The sequence below is a fragment of the Camelina sativa genome, chromosome 19 (assembly GCF_030686135.1).
Source record: "Camelina sativa cultivar CO46 ecotype springtype chromosome 19, ASM3068613v1".
Lineage (NCBI taxonomy): Eukaryota > Viridiplantae > Streptophyta > Magnoliopsida > Brassicales > Brassicaceae > Camelina > Camelina sativa.
This window is the reverse complement of record NC_141898.1, coordinates 23,976,791-23,994,678: the sequence shown is the minus strand read 5'-3', so window position 1 is coordinate 23,994,678 and position 17,888 is coordinate 23,976,791. Positions and strand designations below refer to the sequence as shown.

Below are 17,888 nucleotides of genomic sequence, written 5' to 3'. Positions count from 1 at the left end.
TTAACGGGCTGATTTTTTTAAAATAACCCACGTTTGAATTTGGGGATGTTACAGTTAGTCCATGAAAACACCAGTCTCTTCCTATAAATTTTTTATCTATAGAGATAATTGTAAAGAACCAAGGTTGGTCATTGCGAGATGCATATTTTAACATAAGTATTATTCATCAAACTCTTAGAATGAGATTGAAACACATAACTATGTTATACAATGATGTAAATCATATTATCAATATGACCAAGCATTATTGGACATATAGATCAATCTCCTCCTCGGTTTGCTCTAAACCATCCCATGAACGGAGAAAAACCCCTCTTTGATTTTGTTTTCTTGACCGAACAATCTCTCTGAAAATCCTTCTCTTTATTCTTCCTCTCCTCTTCTTCCCTGCCGTTTGACATCACACGCGTCAGTAAAGGCGAGATTGCGAATGTGACGAGTCTCCTCTTCTCCAGCTCCTCCGTCGTTACAACCTCTTCTTCAACATCTTTAGACGTCTTTGTCGTGTGATGCTGTTCCACAAACTTGAGTTCCTCAATATCCGGATTGTCTAGGCGACTCGACAGTCTCGAGTCTCGACCTCGTCCTGCTGAGATGTTGTATCTCCTTCCTCCCATGTTCGAGTTCTTGTGCTAGAGTTTTAATTCTGTTGATGAGGATGGTGTTTAGTTGTAGGGTTCTTTTAAGAGTTTCTCTGGTCTGATCGAGCTCGAGTGTAAGAGACTGTAGTCTTGACAGAGGACTCGGCCCACTCGGAATTGATTATGTTTCCTTTGTCTGTATCTGAGGAAACAAAATCATGTGATGTAACAAGTAAAAAGCTATGAGGAATGTGTCAATTTTTTTTAATATCTTTTTGCTATTACATGTGATGAATAAATTTATTTATATTAACAGAATTGTTAATTGAATTGATTTGGTGGTAGAATTTTATAAAATGACCCCAAACTAAAGAGTGTATTTCGTCTAGCTTTACAGGAATGTATCAATTTATTCGTTATATATCTTATTATATAAATTTTGGTTATCAAAGTTACTAACTCACCAGATCGTGACACGTATTAGTTTAACGATTAGAGATCAAAATTAAAAACTTATCAGATCGTGACACGTGTCAATTTTAACGATTAAATATCAAAGTTAGTAACTCATCAGATCCTGACACATGTCAATTTTAACGATCAGAAATTATAGTTTTCAAGTTTGGTAAAATAAAGCATAAGATGATTGTAATCTTATTATATTAAAAAAACAACTAAGATAAATATACTATGTACCATCCATATCAAAGTTTCATTGTTACAAAGATTCTCAACCACTACATGGTAAAATAAATATACTATTTGCCATTCATATTTGGTCATATAATTATAATATATACCCTAACACATTAAATTTTCTGTCTTTGTTTGCACAAAAAAAAAATTATGTCTCTATGGTTAGCCAATTTCGGACATTGATTACTGCATTAAGATTTGTGAAGGCAGTCCTAGGAAAAATTTAATTATATTAAAAATCTTATTATATAAAGTTGGATTTTCAAATTAGCCATTAACATGATCATGACACGTGTCAAGTACACTGATGAGATGTTGACACGTGTCAAAAAATTATTATTTTACTAAACAGCTAATTAAGAAAATAACATTAAATCTAAATAAAATTTACATGTTTATATCTAAAAAAATTTCTAAATCAAAAAAGAAAATTAACAAAACTAATATATTTTCCATTGTATGTTACTTATATTATACGTGTTTTCTCAATAATATTTTGACATGTATAAACAAAAAAGTAATTCACTAAGCATGTATATTATTATTAATAAATAAATAGTGAATAACAAATTTAAAAAGAATAACATAAGTTATGTCAAAAGATTTTTTTTGAAACATAGTAGAACAGCTAATTAAGAAAATAACATTATATCTACATAATATTACATGTTTATATCGAAAGTTTTGATCTTTGATTTTTTTTTTCTGATATAATTTTGCCGATCTATTGTGTGGGTCTTTGATTCGTGCCGGTTTTTCAATGCAAGCTATCAGATGCAATGAAATGAAATCGAAGTATATAATGCCCGCTAATTTAATAGAGGATGGAGACACTAATGGAGGTTCCAAAAGTGATTATACAGTTAGTAACATTATAAGTTTTGAAGATAAGTCGGTGGTTGATGTTTCTGGTCAAAATTTAGAGTTGTCTTTTCTGAATAATGTTGATGATTCTGGTCCTGAAACAAGAGCTGCTTGATCAAGTAATTGAGAAGCGATTTCAAATTTGGGAAGTTGGAACGGTATACCATTTTAAAATTGGTTTTAAACCGGATTTATGTGGGTTTCTATCGGATTAGGTTCGTAAACCGTTTAAACCAGGTATATGGAGAAATATATGAGAACTTTTGATTCGGTATAAATAAGTTGAGAATTTATGATTCGAGAATATTTGAGACGAGATCATAACTTTAAGTTGTTTTGGTACAATTGGATACTTCTGAAGAGTAAATAGGTCGTTGATCCTTAACATGATTATGACATTTGTCATGTTTTGTATTGTATATAAAGTTTCTATTTTGTATATCTGAATTATCTAAGACTTATATATACCATCCTGATAATAATTTTCAAATTTTTATTTTTATTATATTATATTAATTTTCTTTCAATTTCTCAACTTTTATTGGGATAGTCATAAAATCATTGTAATCAAGTAGATAATTTTGACCATTTGTTCATCCAAAATATCTTTGGAGTACAAAAAACTTCATGGTTAAAGAAATTATGTCATAAAACAAATTTAGTAATTATAAGAACTATAATTATGCCAAAATGAAAGTAAAACAACATAAAATTTGTTTAATTTGTTTAGAAGACATTTTATAGGTGGTGATAAAGAGCATACTTTAACAATAAAATAATTTTGGGTGTAAGAACATATTTTTAATGGTAAAGTATAGAGTAAAATTGTATGTGGTTACTTATTAGATGTTGCTTTGATGAATTTGTTGCATGTAAAATATTTTGTGAATAAGTTGTGAAACTTTTTTGAAATTTAACAATAATAAAATTTGTAATGATAAGTATTTGACAATAGTTTTAGTGGGATATAATTTAGCTTTAGATTATTTTAATAATTATTATAATATATTAAAAATATATAGATATAAATAAATGTATGAAAGTAGATACAAATATTCTCTAACTTAAATTATTTATATATTTACTTTAGGAAATAATATTTTTTTATATATTTTCAAAAAAAATGTTTAAGGTTAATGATTTATTTTCTTCAACAATTTTTAAACCCGCACATCGTGCGGGCGTTTATCTAGTACAAATATACAATGACGTATCAGTTGTGGATGTGTTACATATAAAAACACGCACATATATGAATATATAATTTTTCCTAATGAAAAAGCTTTATATATATAATTTTATCTTTTGTTAAATTTACACACACATATACCTAAAATAAAAATGTGTATGTTAATAGAAAATTATATAGGTTAGAAATGTCATATTTATTCTCAACATATATACATATGTATTCCCAAAAGAAAAATGTTGAAAGTAGCAATATGTTTGTGATAAGGAACTTTGTTTACCTCTCTAATAAGCCTAGTTGCATAGATCTCTCCGGCTAAAACTTTTTCTCCGAACATGGCCACCGCTTGTTTCACCGACGGAAACGCTGCTCTCGTCTCTATCTCCGCCCGACCACTTCTCAAACCACTCCCTCTCTCCATTACTCTCCTTCCTTAGTTATTGTCGATTTTCCATGTATATAATAAATATACACAACCAAAATTTGGGAGAAGAGAATAATCCAATACAACTTATGGTTTGTTTTTTCTTTCAACTTTGATGATGTACATAATTTGTTTGTTATCATGTTTAGCCATATCAATTATGAAATTATATATATATTTTTAAAATGTATATATTAGGATATGTGTGTATATTCCTCTTAAGTACATACTTTTGTATGGATCAGCGATCTGCTTATTTAAATCATGGATATTTAAAAAACTGTCACCTATTGTGATCATCATAAGCATCTTCTATTATATTCAATATATTAAAAGTGACATTTTCAGTTTTGATTTGGACAATCTCCTTTTATTATTTTAAACTAAAAGAATAAGTGAATAACTACATCAAAATATGGCTCAACACATATATACAGATTTTGAGGATGAGGTTATTGTCGTTCATATGTAGTATTTTGTTTTTGTTTCGCATTTTTGCATATTTGGAGAGAACTTGAAGCAGATCCTTAGGGATCCTCATAAAGTCTCTTTGATTTTGCAAGAATTGCTATCAATTTTGTAGAATTTGAGATACATTAAGAGGGAAGTAGTCCCGATTAAGGTTCGTGATAAAACTCAATATTAAATTATATATATAGTTGATAGTTATACGTGCTGTACAGCACCAACAAAAGTTTGCGTAAACTTTACTCTAATTTGTTAGTTATAAATTAATTATAGAAGTTTTATTTAATTTACTCTATATATTTTATACTCCCTTTATATCATAAATGATAATTTTCTAGTATTTTTTCTTGTATCACAAAGAATGATTTTCTGTATACCTTTATCAATTAATGTTAAGAAATTGTAAATTTCAAGAACCATTAAATAAAAATTTAAAAGTTTGATGAAATACTATTGGTTAATAATTATAAAATATTTTATTATAAAGAAATAATATACTTATTGCTAAAGATTAAATGTTTTTCTTAATTCATGTAAAAATCCTAAAACATCATCTATTGTGATACAAAGGGATTAATATTTTACATTTAGTTTACTTAGTTTCATACTATGATTTTAATCCATCTTCGGTAGATGATACAATGTTCAAATCCGTAAATTATATAAATTTGGTAAAATTCAGAAAATAAATCAAAATCCGTATTGAAGCGGTCAGTTTAGAAATCTCGATTTAGCTTTTTGATTTATGATTTAGTTATATATATATTATATTGAATAAAATATAACAATTGTGATTTCTTATATTTTACTAAGAATTCACTGCAGTGCAGAAAAATATTTAATAAATTAGATATAATATTTTATATTTTGAAAATATAATCGATGTTGTATCTTAGTTTTAAAATATATATGTCATTATTAAATAATTTAGGAATGCATATATTTAATCTTAGTTATATAAATAAAATTAAGTTTTATAATTATTTTAAATATGATTAATCAAACTCTTAGAGCAACCACCTCAGGTTGCAATAACTTTGAGGATGCAGAGGAACAAGACCATAATTTGGAGAACTTGGAGGTACAAGCAATTGTTCCTTACCAACCACCTCAGGTTGCAGCAACTTTGAGGATGCAGAGGAGAAGGGAAAAAGAATAGGATTTGAGCTTGGAGGATCTGGAGGGACAAGACCATAATTTGGAGAACTTGGAGGTACAAGAAAAATAATTTGTTAGTTTTTTCTAAGATTTCTGAAACAATAAATGAAATCCGTTAAACAATTTTAATTAAATAATTTCAAAAAATATTATTTTATTATTTTATAAACCGACATAAATTTTGTTTTGTTAGTTATTAAACTAATTAAAATGTAATGACATTTTCCGTAATGTGCCACATGATAGTAGGGTTAAACTTCTAACAACATTGTTTAAATAAGTATATAGAGATATAATCCAATATATGTGCAAACAGTAATGGTCATAACAGCCAGCTTATTTAACACATTTAACTGTTTTGATTCTGGTTGTCGTTGAAATAATCTCAAATAGTGAGTTCTTTTACATGTTTATTTATCTTTGTGTATTGATTTCAAATATATAATTTACATATCAAAAGTATTATTCATAATTAGGTTAATTTAGTCATTTCACTTAAATTTATTGTAGTTTTTTCACACCCACAAAAATATGGTGTAGTTTTAAAAGTATGAAATTTCCTATTTAAAGAAAAAAAAATAAGAAAAAAAAATGTAGATCCTTCTAAAGAAATGGAAATAAGAAAGAAAAATATGTATATCCTTTATTACATATATAGACGTATAATATCCGAGTATAGCAAAATGAATCAATCGTTGATAATGGAATGAGTGAAATAAGAGAAAAAGAGATAGATAAATCCATTAACCAGATCTACACGAAATTGCTATCGTTATTTCTTCATTTCTAAATATTCATGTTATAAATTAAGTATCTTGTTCATAATATGCACTAAATCTATTTATAATATATATATATATATATATATATAATATTCTTATTCGTTGACCAAGTCTTAAATGTGAAACTTGATCTAGGGGTTGGTAAGAAAGAATCCGAGCATAGGAATGGTTGCATGTAATAAATAAATCTGATTCGGCTTTGGGTTACCAACTGTGGAGTTATTTTCTAATTTAATGTTTGGTTGAAAAAACAAATCTAATTCGGCTTTGCTGAGATGGTTATACCGCGTAAAAGGTAAGTTGATTTTTAGTTAGCAAATGTGGTCTAATAGTTTGATTAGTAAAATAACTATATATATATATATATGTTGTTTCTATAACTTGTTTATAAATTATAATGAATTATCTGCCAAAAAATAATATCATCTATTATTTTTTTTAATTATCTGAAAATGGTATACTGTATTTTGGTTGTGTTTGGTGGTTCATGCTATTGATTATGTATGTCTTATATCTTGTATACAAAGTATATTTCAGGTATTTTTTTTTGCACATTTAATTTATTGTTATTCAGTATATCTTATATAATATAATAAAGTTTTTTTCTCACTTTTAACATTGCGACATTTGGTACTTTGTGTCGATTATACATGTTCCTTTTAATTTTAGTTTAACCATAAGTTTAAAACAATTATATCAATCTTAATTCTAAAAAATCAATTATGTTTACACTTGACATGTATTTAAGTTATTTTGTGAAAATATTATATATTTACTATCACATACTATTATTGATACATCTACTTCACACATTTTTTCCTATTTTATTTATTTGTTTATTCTTTCATAACTAAAATTAAAAACTATCAGAGCCTACTTTGTAATAAAATTTTCTACCACATAAGCGATATATTTACTTCATACATTGTTCATACAATTTATTTGATTTGTCTTTTACCACTTAAAGTAAAAACATCATATTATATACTTAACAAATTGAAACGACCTCACCCGTTTTTTTTTAAAAATAATAAATAAATAATAATAGTAATAATAATAATAAGTAGACTACAACTAGTGGTCCCATACTCACTAGCCACCTAACCACAATCACAACCAACAGCGGAAATAACCAATATCAATATCCAATAATAAAAACAATATTATAACATAACAATATCTAATATTCAACCAACAGAAAACATAGAACCATCAACCTAGCAATGTTTCTAACGACCCAACTCTAGCAACCTAACAATGCCAGACAACAACCAATTGAGTCCCTAGAACATCCTCCTCTTCATTGCCTTGATTCCACGATCACAGTTTGCCTTTACCTGCACCACAAACACAAATTGCAATGCATGAGTATTTTATAAACACTCAGTAAGGCAATCCTCCCATCTACTGGGCTTTACACACAAGCAATAGAGACATCTATAACCATCAACCAACAATCAACAATAACAAACCAGGACTCTGCATCAACCGACACCAAGCATGCATCGACCGACACCAGTTGGGTTGCGTCCACCGACGCATGATATGCATCGACCGATGCAAGGTACACTTGCATCGACTGATACTCCCATTGCATCGACCGACGCATGCTCTACATAGCACAAAAACCCTAAGGTTTTACGCGTCGTCCTCGCACTTGCACTCACAACCACTAAATATGGACAAATTCTAACTCACATAAAACTTTCCATTTTTACAACTTTCCACTTTTGGAAACTTTCCACTCTTGGAAATTCCATTTCAGGAAACTTTCCTTTTCCAGTACCAGCTTCGCGGAACTTCATATCCCGAACACCACCTCATCTTGTTACTTAGTCGCACAACCAACCAACCCTAAGCGACCAAGTAAACAAGAGAGATGGGCTGGAATACTCCATTCCCGCTCCAGCTACGGACTACAACTAGGACCAGGCTAGACAAGTTCAAGTCGCGACCTGCTTCTCGAACCACTTCTTGAACCTTGCCTTCATCCTTGCCTCTGGCTCCCAAGTCTGCTCCTCAACAACATCACAGTCCCAAAGGACTCTCATCAAAGGAATCTTCTTCTTCCGAAGTTCCTTGATTCTCCTCTCGAGAACCCTCACTGGTCTCGCCTCCAAAGTCATGTTAGGCTGAAGATCCTCAGGAATCTTAGCTAACAACTGATCATCCTCACGGAGACACTTCCGCAACATCGAAATATGGAAAACCTTGTGGAACACACGCATAACCTCAGGCAACTCCAGCCTGTATGCAACCGGTCCCACCCGCTCAATCACTCTGAACGGACCCATATACCTCAGACTCAACTTAGTCTCAGTCAATGACCTGTTCGGACCCTGCAACATGGACATCTTGAGGTACACTCTGTCTCCTACCTGAAACTTAAGATCTCTCCTCCTCCTATCGGCATAACTCCTCTGACGATCCTGAGCTTCCTTCATGTTCAGCTTGAGAACCCAAATCTTTTCTGAGGTCTCTTGAACAAAATTTGCCCCGTAAATACTCCTCTCCCCCACCCAGTATAACGATGTACGACACGACCTCCCATACAAAGCCTCATAAAGAGTCATGCCAATACTCGCCTGGTAACTGTTGTTGTAAGCAAACTCTACCAAACTCAAGTGATCTGCCCAATGGCCACCCTAATCCAACACACACATCCTCAGCAAATCCTCCACCGTCTGGATCATCCTCTCCGACTGTCCATCTGTCAAGGGATGATAAGATGTAATCGTATGCACCTTAGTGCATGTATCTGCCTGAAACGCTCTCCATAACACTGAAGTGAACTTAGAATCCCTATCATACACAATGCTCGCTGGCACCCCATGAGACCTGACTATCTCCTTCACATACTTCTTAGCCAAGAGCGCTGCTCCATCAGTCTTCTTAATGGTCAGACAATGTGCCGAGTTAGTCAACCGGTCCACAATGACCCAAATAGCATCAAACGTCCTGGAAACTGGCAAACCCACCACGAAGTCCATAGTAAGCATATCCCACTTCTCCTCTGGAATGGGAAGACTCTTCAGTAACCCTCCTGGAACCTGATGCTCAGCCTTCACTAGCTGACACACATCGCACCTCACGACCCAACTAGCTATATCCCTCTTCATCCCGACCTAGTTATAGTACCTCTTGAGGCCACGGTACATCTTAGTCGCTCCTGGATGAATAGAAAACTTCCTCGCATGAGCCTCTCTCAGGATATCCTGCCTCAACTCCTCATCTTTGGGCACACAAATCTAGCCATGCACCAAGATAGTACCATTATTTGAGACCTGATACTCTGAATCCACATCCTTTGAGGTATTCACCAGCCCCAAATCCTTCTCATGTGCCAACCGCACTCTACTCATAAGATCTGCCCTATCAACTGCCTCCAAACCCAACGGCTCCTGAGACATTGCACACAACCTCAATGCACTGATCTCTCCTATCATAGACTCCATATCCTGCTCCTGAGCCGAAGCTACCCTCTTCCGATTCAGAGCGTCTGCAACCGAGTTAGCCTTACCAGGGTGATAAGCTATCTCCAAATCATAATCTGTCACAAGCTTCATCCACCGCCTCTGTCTCAAATTCAGCTCAGGCTGAGTGAATATATACTTCAGGCTCTTATGATCTGTAAATACGTGTACCTTTGCACCATAAAGATAAGATCTCCAAATCTTCAGGGCAAAAACAACAACAGCCATCTCCAAATCATGAGTAGGATAGTTTCCCTCATGCTTCCGCAACTGCCGCGAAGCATAGGCAATCACATTCCCATGCTGCATCAACACACACCCCAAACCAACTCTGGATGCATCAATATAAACCACATAGGGTTCTCCCTGCTCAGGCAAAGCCAACACTGGCGTAGTAGTCAACATCTCCTTCAGGCTTGCAAAGCCTTCTTCACACTCCTGTGACCAAACAAAAGGAACATCCTTCCCTGTCAACTTAGTCATAGGACGTGTTCTGCTCGCAAACCCCTGTAGTAACCTGCCAAACCAAGGAAACTCATGATCTCTGTGGCATTCTGCGGTCTAGGCCAAACTCGGATAACCTGAATCCTCTCCTGATCTACAGAAACCCCTCTGCAGACACAATGTGACCCAGAAAACTCATCTCACGCTGCCAGAAACTACACTTGCTCAACTTAGCATACAACTTCTGCTCCCGCAGCTTCTCCAGAACTGCCCTGAAATGCACTGCATGCTCCTCAGGACTCTTGGAATAAACTAGGATAACGTCGATGAAAATTATGACAGACACGTCCAGAAAAACTCTTGAAACACGTTGTTCATCAATCTCATAAACGCTGCTGACGCGTTAGTCAACCCAAAAGGCATTACCACGAACTCATAAACCCCCAACCTCGTCCTTCTACTTGACGAACAACACCGACGCTCCCCACGGTGAAATGATAAGACGAATGAATCCCCTGCTCAACCAATCCTCTAGTTACTTCCTCAGCTCTACCAGACTAATAATCAAGTATGCCAACATCAACTCACCACCACCCGAATATCAACCCCTCTTGCCTGTCCAAGAGCCTCTAGTAACTTGTCTCTTAAGGAAACTTCCACAAGATAGCTTATTCCAAAAATAGTTTTTCCGCTTGGCAATTCTCCACAACAAATCATCAATACGAGCGTAATAAAACAAACAAGTACCGTACGTTTGCATATTCTGATTCACCGCATCAAATGCTTTGCAAGCCGCTAACTCAAACCACTTGACTTATTCCTTCCAACAAGCTTACCAAAACCTTGAATCTAGCAACCATGTCCATCTCCAAAGAACTTCATCCAACATCGTCGCCACGATTAGTTATCCTGCCATGAAGGCTTCTCGTGAACTTATGTATCTGGCAAACATGCCTTTCCCGGCTCATACTTGCTGCAACTCCCCTTCCTGGGACTCCAGCACCACCGGCCGCACAATCCTGGCGCAACAGCCACACATTCATGACCGCTCCGGTCATAAAACCCTGACACACTGGTCAACACATCCAAAACCCGAGATTAAACTCATTTAGTGTTTAGGGCGTAGAGTATAGTTTTTAGGGCGTAGGGTTTAGTGTTTAGTGTTTAGGATTTAGGGATTAATTTTTGATATAAAAATTAATTCAATTTTTGTGGTATCTTTTGAAAAAAAATATATTTTAGTGGTATTTTTGGGAAAAAATAACTAAATGTGGTATTTTTGGAAGAAAAAGAAACTCATTTTAGTGAGTATTTATGAGAATTACCATTTCTTATACTATATATATATACCAACGATTGAACGTATAAAACATGATTGCTAAATCAACAAAAGACTTTCAAATGGATAGATCACTCTAAGCCTATTTAATCCGTGAGTCTTACACTAAACAATCAGAGCAAGGCCAACTCTTCATATTATTGCATAATGCATCTTCCGAAGGTAGTGTGAATACCATTGTAACTATGATATACCAAACTTCTAATAGGCAATGTCAAACTTATAAGCCATGTGACCCTTTGTGAGACTGCAAAATAAAAAGACTATATTTAACGTAAAATTTGGCGATATGTGTAAATGAAATGCTAAATTAAAAACAGCAAATTTCTAACATAAGTAAGATGGTATAACTTATAACGGGAAATTGATTGGTCAAGGGGAAAAAGAGATAAGACAAGGAGAACTACTGTTTTCTCACCTATTTGTTCTGGTTATGGATATTTTGGCTAAATACCTTGATCGAGGGGTGCTTGAATCCAAATTCAGGCCTCATCCAAACTGTATAACCCCCTTAGTTACACATCTAAGCTTTGTAGATGATGTCCTGGTTTTCCTCGACTGCTTAGAGTCTTCTCTTGAAGGAATTTTAGAGATACTGGATGACTTCAAGAGAGGCTCGGGTTTGGGATTGAACAGACAAAAAATGGCTCTAATGATTGATGGAGGAGATGTTACTAGAAATAATCTTGTTGGCTGAGAGATCTGGGATATCACATGGATCTTGCCTCACTACAAAAAAAAGGGGTCATTGTGACGTTAGCCTGTTCGATATCTCGGCGTCCCTCTTATGGCTCAAAAAAATGAGAAAACAATACTATCAATCCCTCATTGACAAGATCAACTGTCGGTTTACTTCATGGACTGCAAGACATCTCTCATTCGCAGGGAGGTTACAGCTACTGAAATCTGTTATCTTCTCTACCATAAACTTTTGGGCCTCTATCTTTATCTTGCCGAATCAGTGTCTCTTGAAGATAGAAAAAATGTGCAATGTTTTTCTCTGGAAGAGGGCTCCAAACTCTGCTAGGGGAGTAAAAATTGCCTGGGATATTGTCTGTTCATCGAGAGAGAGTGGTGGTCTTGGTTTGAGAAGGTTAGCAGATTGGAACAAGGTCCTGGCTCTTAAACTTATTTGGTTACTATTCTCTGCAGCTGGTTCTCTTTGGGGTTCGTGGGTAAGACAACACTTGACTGGGAATCAGGATTTCTGGGAGTTAAATTCTACTTCCTCAGGCAGCTGGATTTGGAGAAAGCTATGTAAGCTTCGTCCACTCGCCAGACCCTTCATTGTTTGTGAAATTGGCTCAGGTCAATTAGCTAGTTTCTGGCATGCCAATTGGACTGGATTAGGCCTCCTTGTGGAGTTGGTTGGTCCGATGGGCCCTCAAACAGTTGGTTTAGTCCCTAGATACAGTGGTACGTGATGCAGTATGGGATAGAACGTGGTGGCTTGCTACAAGCAGAAGCAGGAACCCGTTCATCTGCCTGCTAAAAAGCATCATACCAAATGTCGAGCCTATTCTAGAGTGTCAGCATGATGATGTATATCTGTGGAAACCAGATAACAATGTTCCTTCCAACAAATTCTCTACCGCAAAGACTTGGCTAGCCCTGCACCCAAATACGAATCAGGTTCTGTGGCATAAAGCACTGTGGTTTAAAGATTGAATTCCTAAGCATGCTTTCATCTGCTGGGTGGTGGCTTGGAACATACTACACACAAGGGATAGATTGAGGAGATGGGGTCTCAATATCCCTTATGTATGTGTTTTATGCAATGATCAGGACGAATCTCGCGACCACTTGTTCTTTGAATGTAGCTTCAGTGCAACTGTTTGTAGCTTCTTCACTTCAAGGGCTTCCTTCACCCCGCCTACTCAATTTATGGACTATCTTGTTTGATTGACTAGAGCTTCACCAAATAGAAATATTTCTCTCATCATCAATCTAGCTTACCAAGCCTCAATCTACTTTATCTGGAAGGAGCGGAACCTTCGTATCCACACATGTAAAGTTAGACCACCTCATCTCCTCATAAAAAGATATCCAACTCGTCATTAGAGCTCGCCTAAATCCAATCTCAAGGGTTCAGTCTTCTCATAATCTGGGACTCCTTCTAAGTTTGGTTTGATCGTTTTCAGCCTGGCTAATTGGTCGCAATCTGTTGTTGACTCCTTCTAAGTTTTTCCCTGTACGTCTACTTCATCATTCGGCTTTGGTGCATGTAAGGAATGTCTTCCCTTTCTTTTGTTTTTGGGCCTGTGATCGGCTTGGGCCTTTGGCGTTGTAAAAAAAAATATGGTTTTCTCGTTGCACAAAAGCAAAAAGAAAGTAAGATGGTTTCTAGTATTTTTGGTTTGTTTGTAACATTATCATCATAATCACAGATAATATATGTAATCCAATTACAAAAGATGATCAATTGATTTATGTTACTCATATGCGATTACAATGAAATAAACAATTTGAAGACCGTTAAAAAAATCAATTTGAAGAAAAAATCCACAACAACTATTTTCCTGCCCGCAGCACATGAATCATCCACGATATTAACTTTTTCCTACGTCACATTTTTTGGTTACGACAAAAAAACTCTATTTGCAAATATGGAAAAAAAACATTTGCATCAATAAATGTAAAAAACAAACATTCTCGAGAAAACAAATTTTATATTTAATATAAACAATTTATAAACTTTGAACCTTTGGGGTTTTCCATTATTTTAGCTGTTAATATTTTAAAGAATCCCATAACTTATGTAAAAAGGTTTAGAACTCGTTTTTCATAAAGACTTGGGGGAAGGGGGTGTTAAATTTTATACTTTAGGTAAAAAAATATTCAGATGTGTAAAAAACTTATAATATTTACTTTTAATATTGGTGTTACATACGGAATATAACCTTTTAAGTCATAACAATATTTCTCTACTCACTAATTAGTGAACATATTTTTTCGTAGCGAATGAAAAACAATGTCTTTATTTTTTCGATTTTTGTTTTCATGTATTAAGGTATCTTTATTCTGATCATTTTAAAAGATTAATTCATATATATATATAGAAAAGAATTGATTTGGCCATTACCACAGTACAATTATTTTTTCAATAGTCCTGAGAGAATTCCAAGTTATGTGTGCTTGAGCCGGAATAGTTTTAGGATGGGTGACTTTCCGGGAAGTGATTGTCGGAACTATGTGAGTGAGGACAAAACACGGAGAAAGATCATGTGGTGATTTGTAGGGATGGTAACCAAGTCTTTAAAGCCTCCCGGACGTAGCAAACCAACCGTCAGATATGGACGGGTTCATGGGCCTAGTGAGAGAACGTGAGGTCCATTAAGGAAGGTGGATCCATATACTGGGATTGGACATGGGATACAAATGGTATCAAAGCCGAATCCAGACGAGTGTGGAGTCGAGTGTGCTCACACCATCGGGGGTGACGATCTTAGTGTGCAACGAAGACATTGCGATATGTTAGTGGAGATGAATTGTGACACCCCGGTTTGCAGAGAGGTTTAAAAGAATTTATTTGGCCACCTATATTACCAAAGTGCATTTATCTTTTCGGTCAAGGATCTTGAGACCTTTCGGGAAGTGATTGTCGGAACTGTGCAAATGAGGACAAAACATAAGGAAAGATCATGCAGTGATTTGTAAGAATGATAAATAAGTCTTTAAAGGTTTCCAGACGTTGCAAAACGATCATCAGATATAGATGAGCTCAAGAACCTAATAAAAAGATATGAGGCCTACTTTTAATGGTGGATCAATGGACTATGATTGAACAGAAGACCCACTAAAAAATGACGAACAATTACAACTACTCATCTTTCATTTATTGTATTTTGTGGACCCAAGATCAAAATTTAATTAAACCTATTTCCGTTTGACTTCAGATTTATTCTACTTTTCTCTTGCAAATACTGATCTCAGATTCAACCTGTCGAGGTACCGAATCAAAGTTACATTAACATTTTAATTCATTTATTCATTTCTTATGCCTAAGCTTACGTGATCAACCCCTCTTTATGTTATTATGTAGACCATGAGCCAAACCATTAAGAAGTATGAACCAAACCATTAAGTAGAATAAAGGAGTCTACATCAAGGAGATCTCAAATCGAATAGGCTTTTAATTTCTTCAAACAAACTCTCAATTGCACATTTATCATCTTGACAAAATTGCCCACATTCATTTTGAACTCGGAGGAGAGAGAGAGAGAGAGAAAGAGAGAGAGAGAGAGAGAGAGAGAGAGTGAGAATGAATCACGTTAACATATAATTGTTTGAATAAAAGTATTTGAACGTATGTTCCTTTCATATATATGGTCTAGATCACTGACATATGTAGTTATGTGTGTCTTAACGAGTTACTTACTTGTGATGTGTACATATACAAGTGGATATACATATGGAGTTTTTTTGTTCTGCGGATCCGAGAAGATCTTTAGATTCTTTTTGGAGATTCAGAGTACGTTGTTCCTATAAGAAGCAAAGATGTGAGGCTTGTGTAGCATCATGGTTTGTGATTCCCTTTATGTGAAACTTTTCCTAAAAGACTTGTTTAGATCAGTTTGGTCCATTTGCCATTTTTTAAAGTTGGCTACCATTTATAATGTGCCGAAATAGAAGTTTTATATCCGCTATGTGTTACGGTGAATATTAATCCAAAATTGTATTAGTGGACACTTTTTATATATATTTTTCTATAGCACCAAAATTTGTGGTATTTTTATATTATAAAATATTATATTTTTGCAAAAACTTTAGATTTGGAACGCTTTTTCAAAAAATATATATATCTTCGTCTGAAATTATATCTCATATATCCATATTATCTCCAAGTTGCAAGTTTAGATGCAAACATAAACCTAACATCATAACGATGGTACAACAACCAAAGAATTGAAGATTAGATATCACAAAGACGACACACGACAGCTACATAAAGATCGCAAAGAATAATATGTACGTATAAACGGTAACGATAAAATCTCGCGTATAAATGTTTTATCTATCAAGATAATTGTAAAGAACCAAGGTTGATCACTGCGAGATGCACATTTTAACATATTATTCATCAAACTCTTAGAACGATATTGATACACATTTACTATATGTTATACAAGTATATAACGATGTAAAATCAAATAATCAATATGACCAAGCATTATTGGATTTATATAGATCAATCTCGTCCTCGGTTTGCTCTAAACCATCCCATGAACGGAGCAAAACCCCTCTTTGATTTTGTCTTCTTGACCGAACAATCTCTCTCAAAATCATTCTCTTTATTCTTCTTCTCCTCTTCTTCCCTCACGTTTGACATCACACGCATCAGCAAAGGCGAGCTCGCGAATGTGACGAGTCTCCTCTTCTCGAGCTCCTCCGTCGTTACAACCTCTTCTTCAACATCTTTAGACGTCGTCTTCGTGTGATGCTGTTCCATGAACTTGAGTTCCTCACTCTCCGGATTGTCTAGGCGACTCGACCTCGTCCTGCTGAGTTGTTGTATCTCCTTCCTCCCATGTTCAAGTTCTTGTGTTAGAGATTTGACTCTGTTGGTGAGGATGGTGTTTAGTTGTAGCGTTCTTGTAAGAGTTTCTCTGGTCTGATCGAGCTCGAGTGTAAGAGATCGTAGTCTTGATAGAGGAGTCGGCCCACTCGGAATTGATTTTCTTTCCTTTGTCCGAATCTTACACCGTCAAATACATGTGATGTAAACAGTAAAAGCTATATTACAGGAATGTATCAATTTATTCATTATATATACAAATATACAATGACATATCAGTGGTGGACGTGTTACATATAAACACACGCACGTATATGAATATATAATTTTTCATAATGAAAAAGCTTTATAGATAGAATTTATCTTTTGTTAAATTTACACACACACACATACCTAAAAATAAAAAATGTGTGTGTTGTTAATATTTTATTTTATAGGTTAAAAATGTTATATATATTCTCAACATATATACACTATTATACATATTCCCAAAATAAAAATGTTGTAAGAGTAGCAATATGTTTATGATAAGGAACATTGTTTACCTCTCTAAGCCTAGTTGCATAGATCTCTCCGGCTAAAACTTTTTCTCCGAACATGGCCACCGCTTCTTTCACCGACGCAAACGCTGCTCTCGTCTCTATCTCCGCCCGATCAATTCTCCAACCGGTCACTCTCTCCATCACTCTCCTTCCTTAATTATATTATACGTTCTACCTTCCCATCAACACACACAAATATTAATGAATACTTATGTTTTTCTTTTCTTTAGTATATATAGTACTAAACTAATTTAGAGGGTGTTAGATTCTTGGCGTTCACTACACTTGAAATTTTTGCTTAATTGAAATTATAATGATTGGTTTTGGTCTTGTCTAATATTAGTTAGCTAATTGTGACCATCTTTGATAACAACACCTCTCTCCTCTCTTAAAAGAAAAAAGCATTACGGGCC

General features: G+C 34.6%; 1 protein-coding gene and 1 pseudogene across 1 annotated transcript; both read right to left on the bottom strand.

The window, feature by feature from the left end:
* Positions 1 to 260: 260 nt before the first annotated feature.
* LOC147920927 (WEB family protein At2g17940-like) lies at positions 261 to 3,768 on the bottom strand (annotated as a pseudogene).
* Positions 3,769 to 16,475: 12,707 nt separating this feature from the next.
* On the bottom strand, positions 16,476 to 17,750 carry LOC104767099 (WEB family protein At2g17940). Its single transcript, XM_010491132.2, has 2 exons — positions 17,479 to 17,750; positions 16,476 to 17,113 (listed from the first exon to the last, which is right to left on the bottom strand). The coding sequence occupies exons 1-2, from the start codon at positions 17,614 to 17,616 to the stop codon at positions 16,607 to 16,609; spliced, it is 645 nt and encodes a 214-aa protein (XP_010489434.2). The 5' UTR covers positions 17,617 to 17,750; the 3' UTR covers positions 16,476 to 16,606.
* Positions 17,751 to 17,888: the final 138 nt, after the last annotated feature.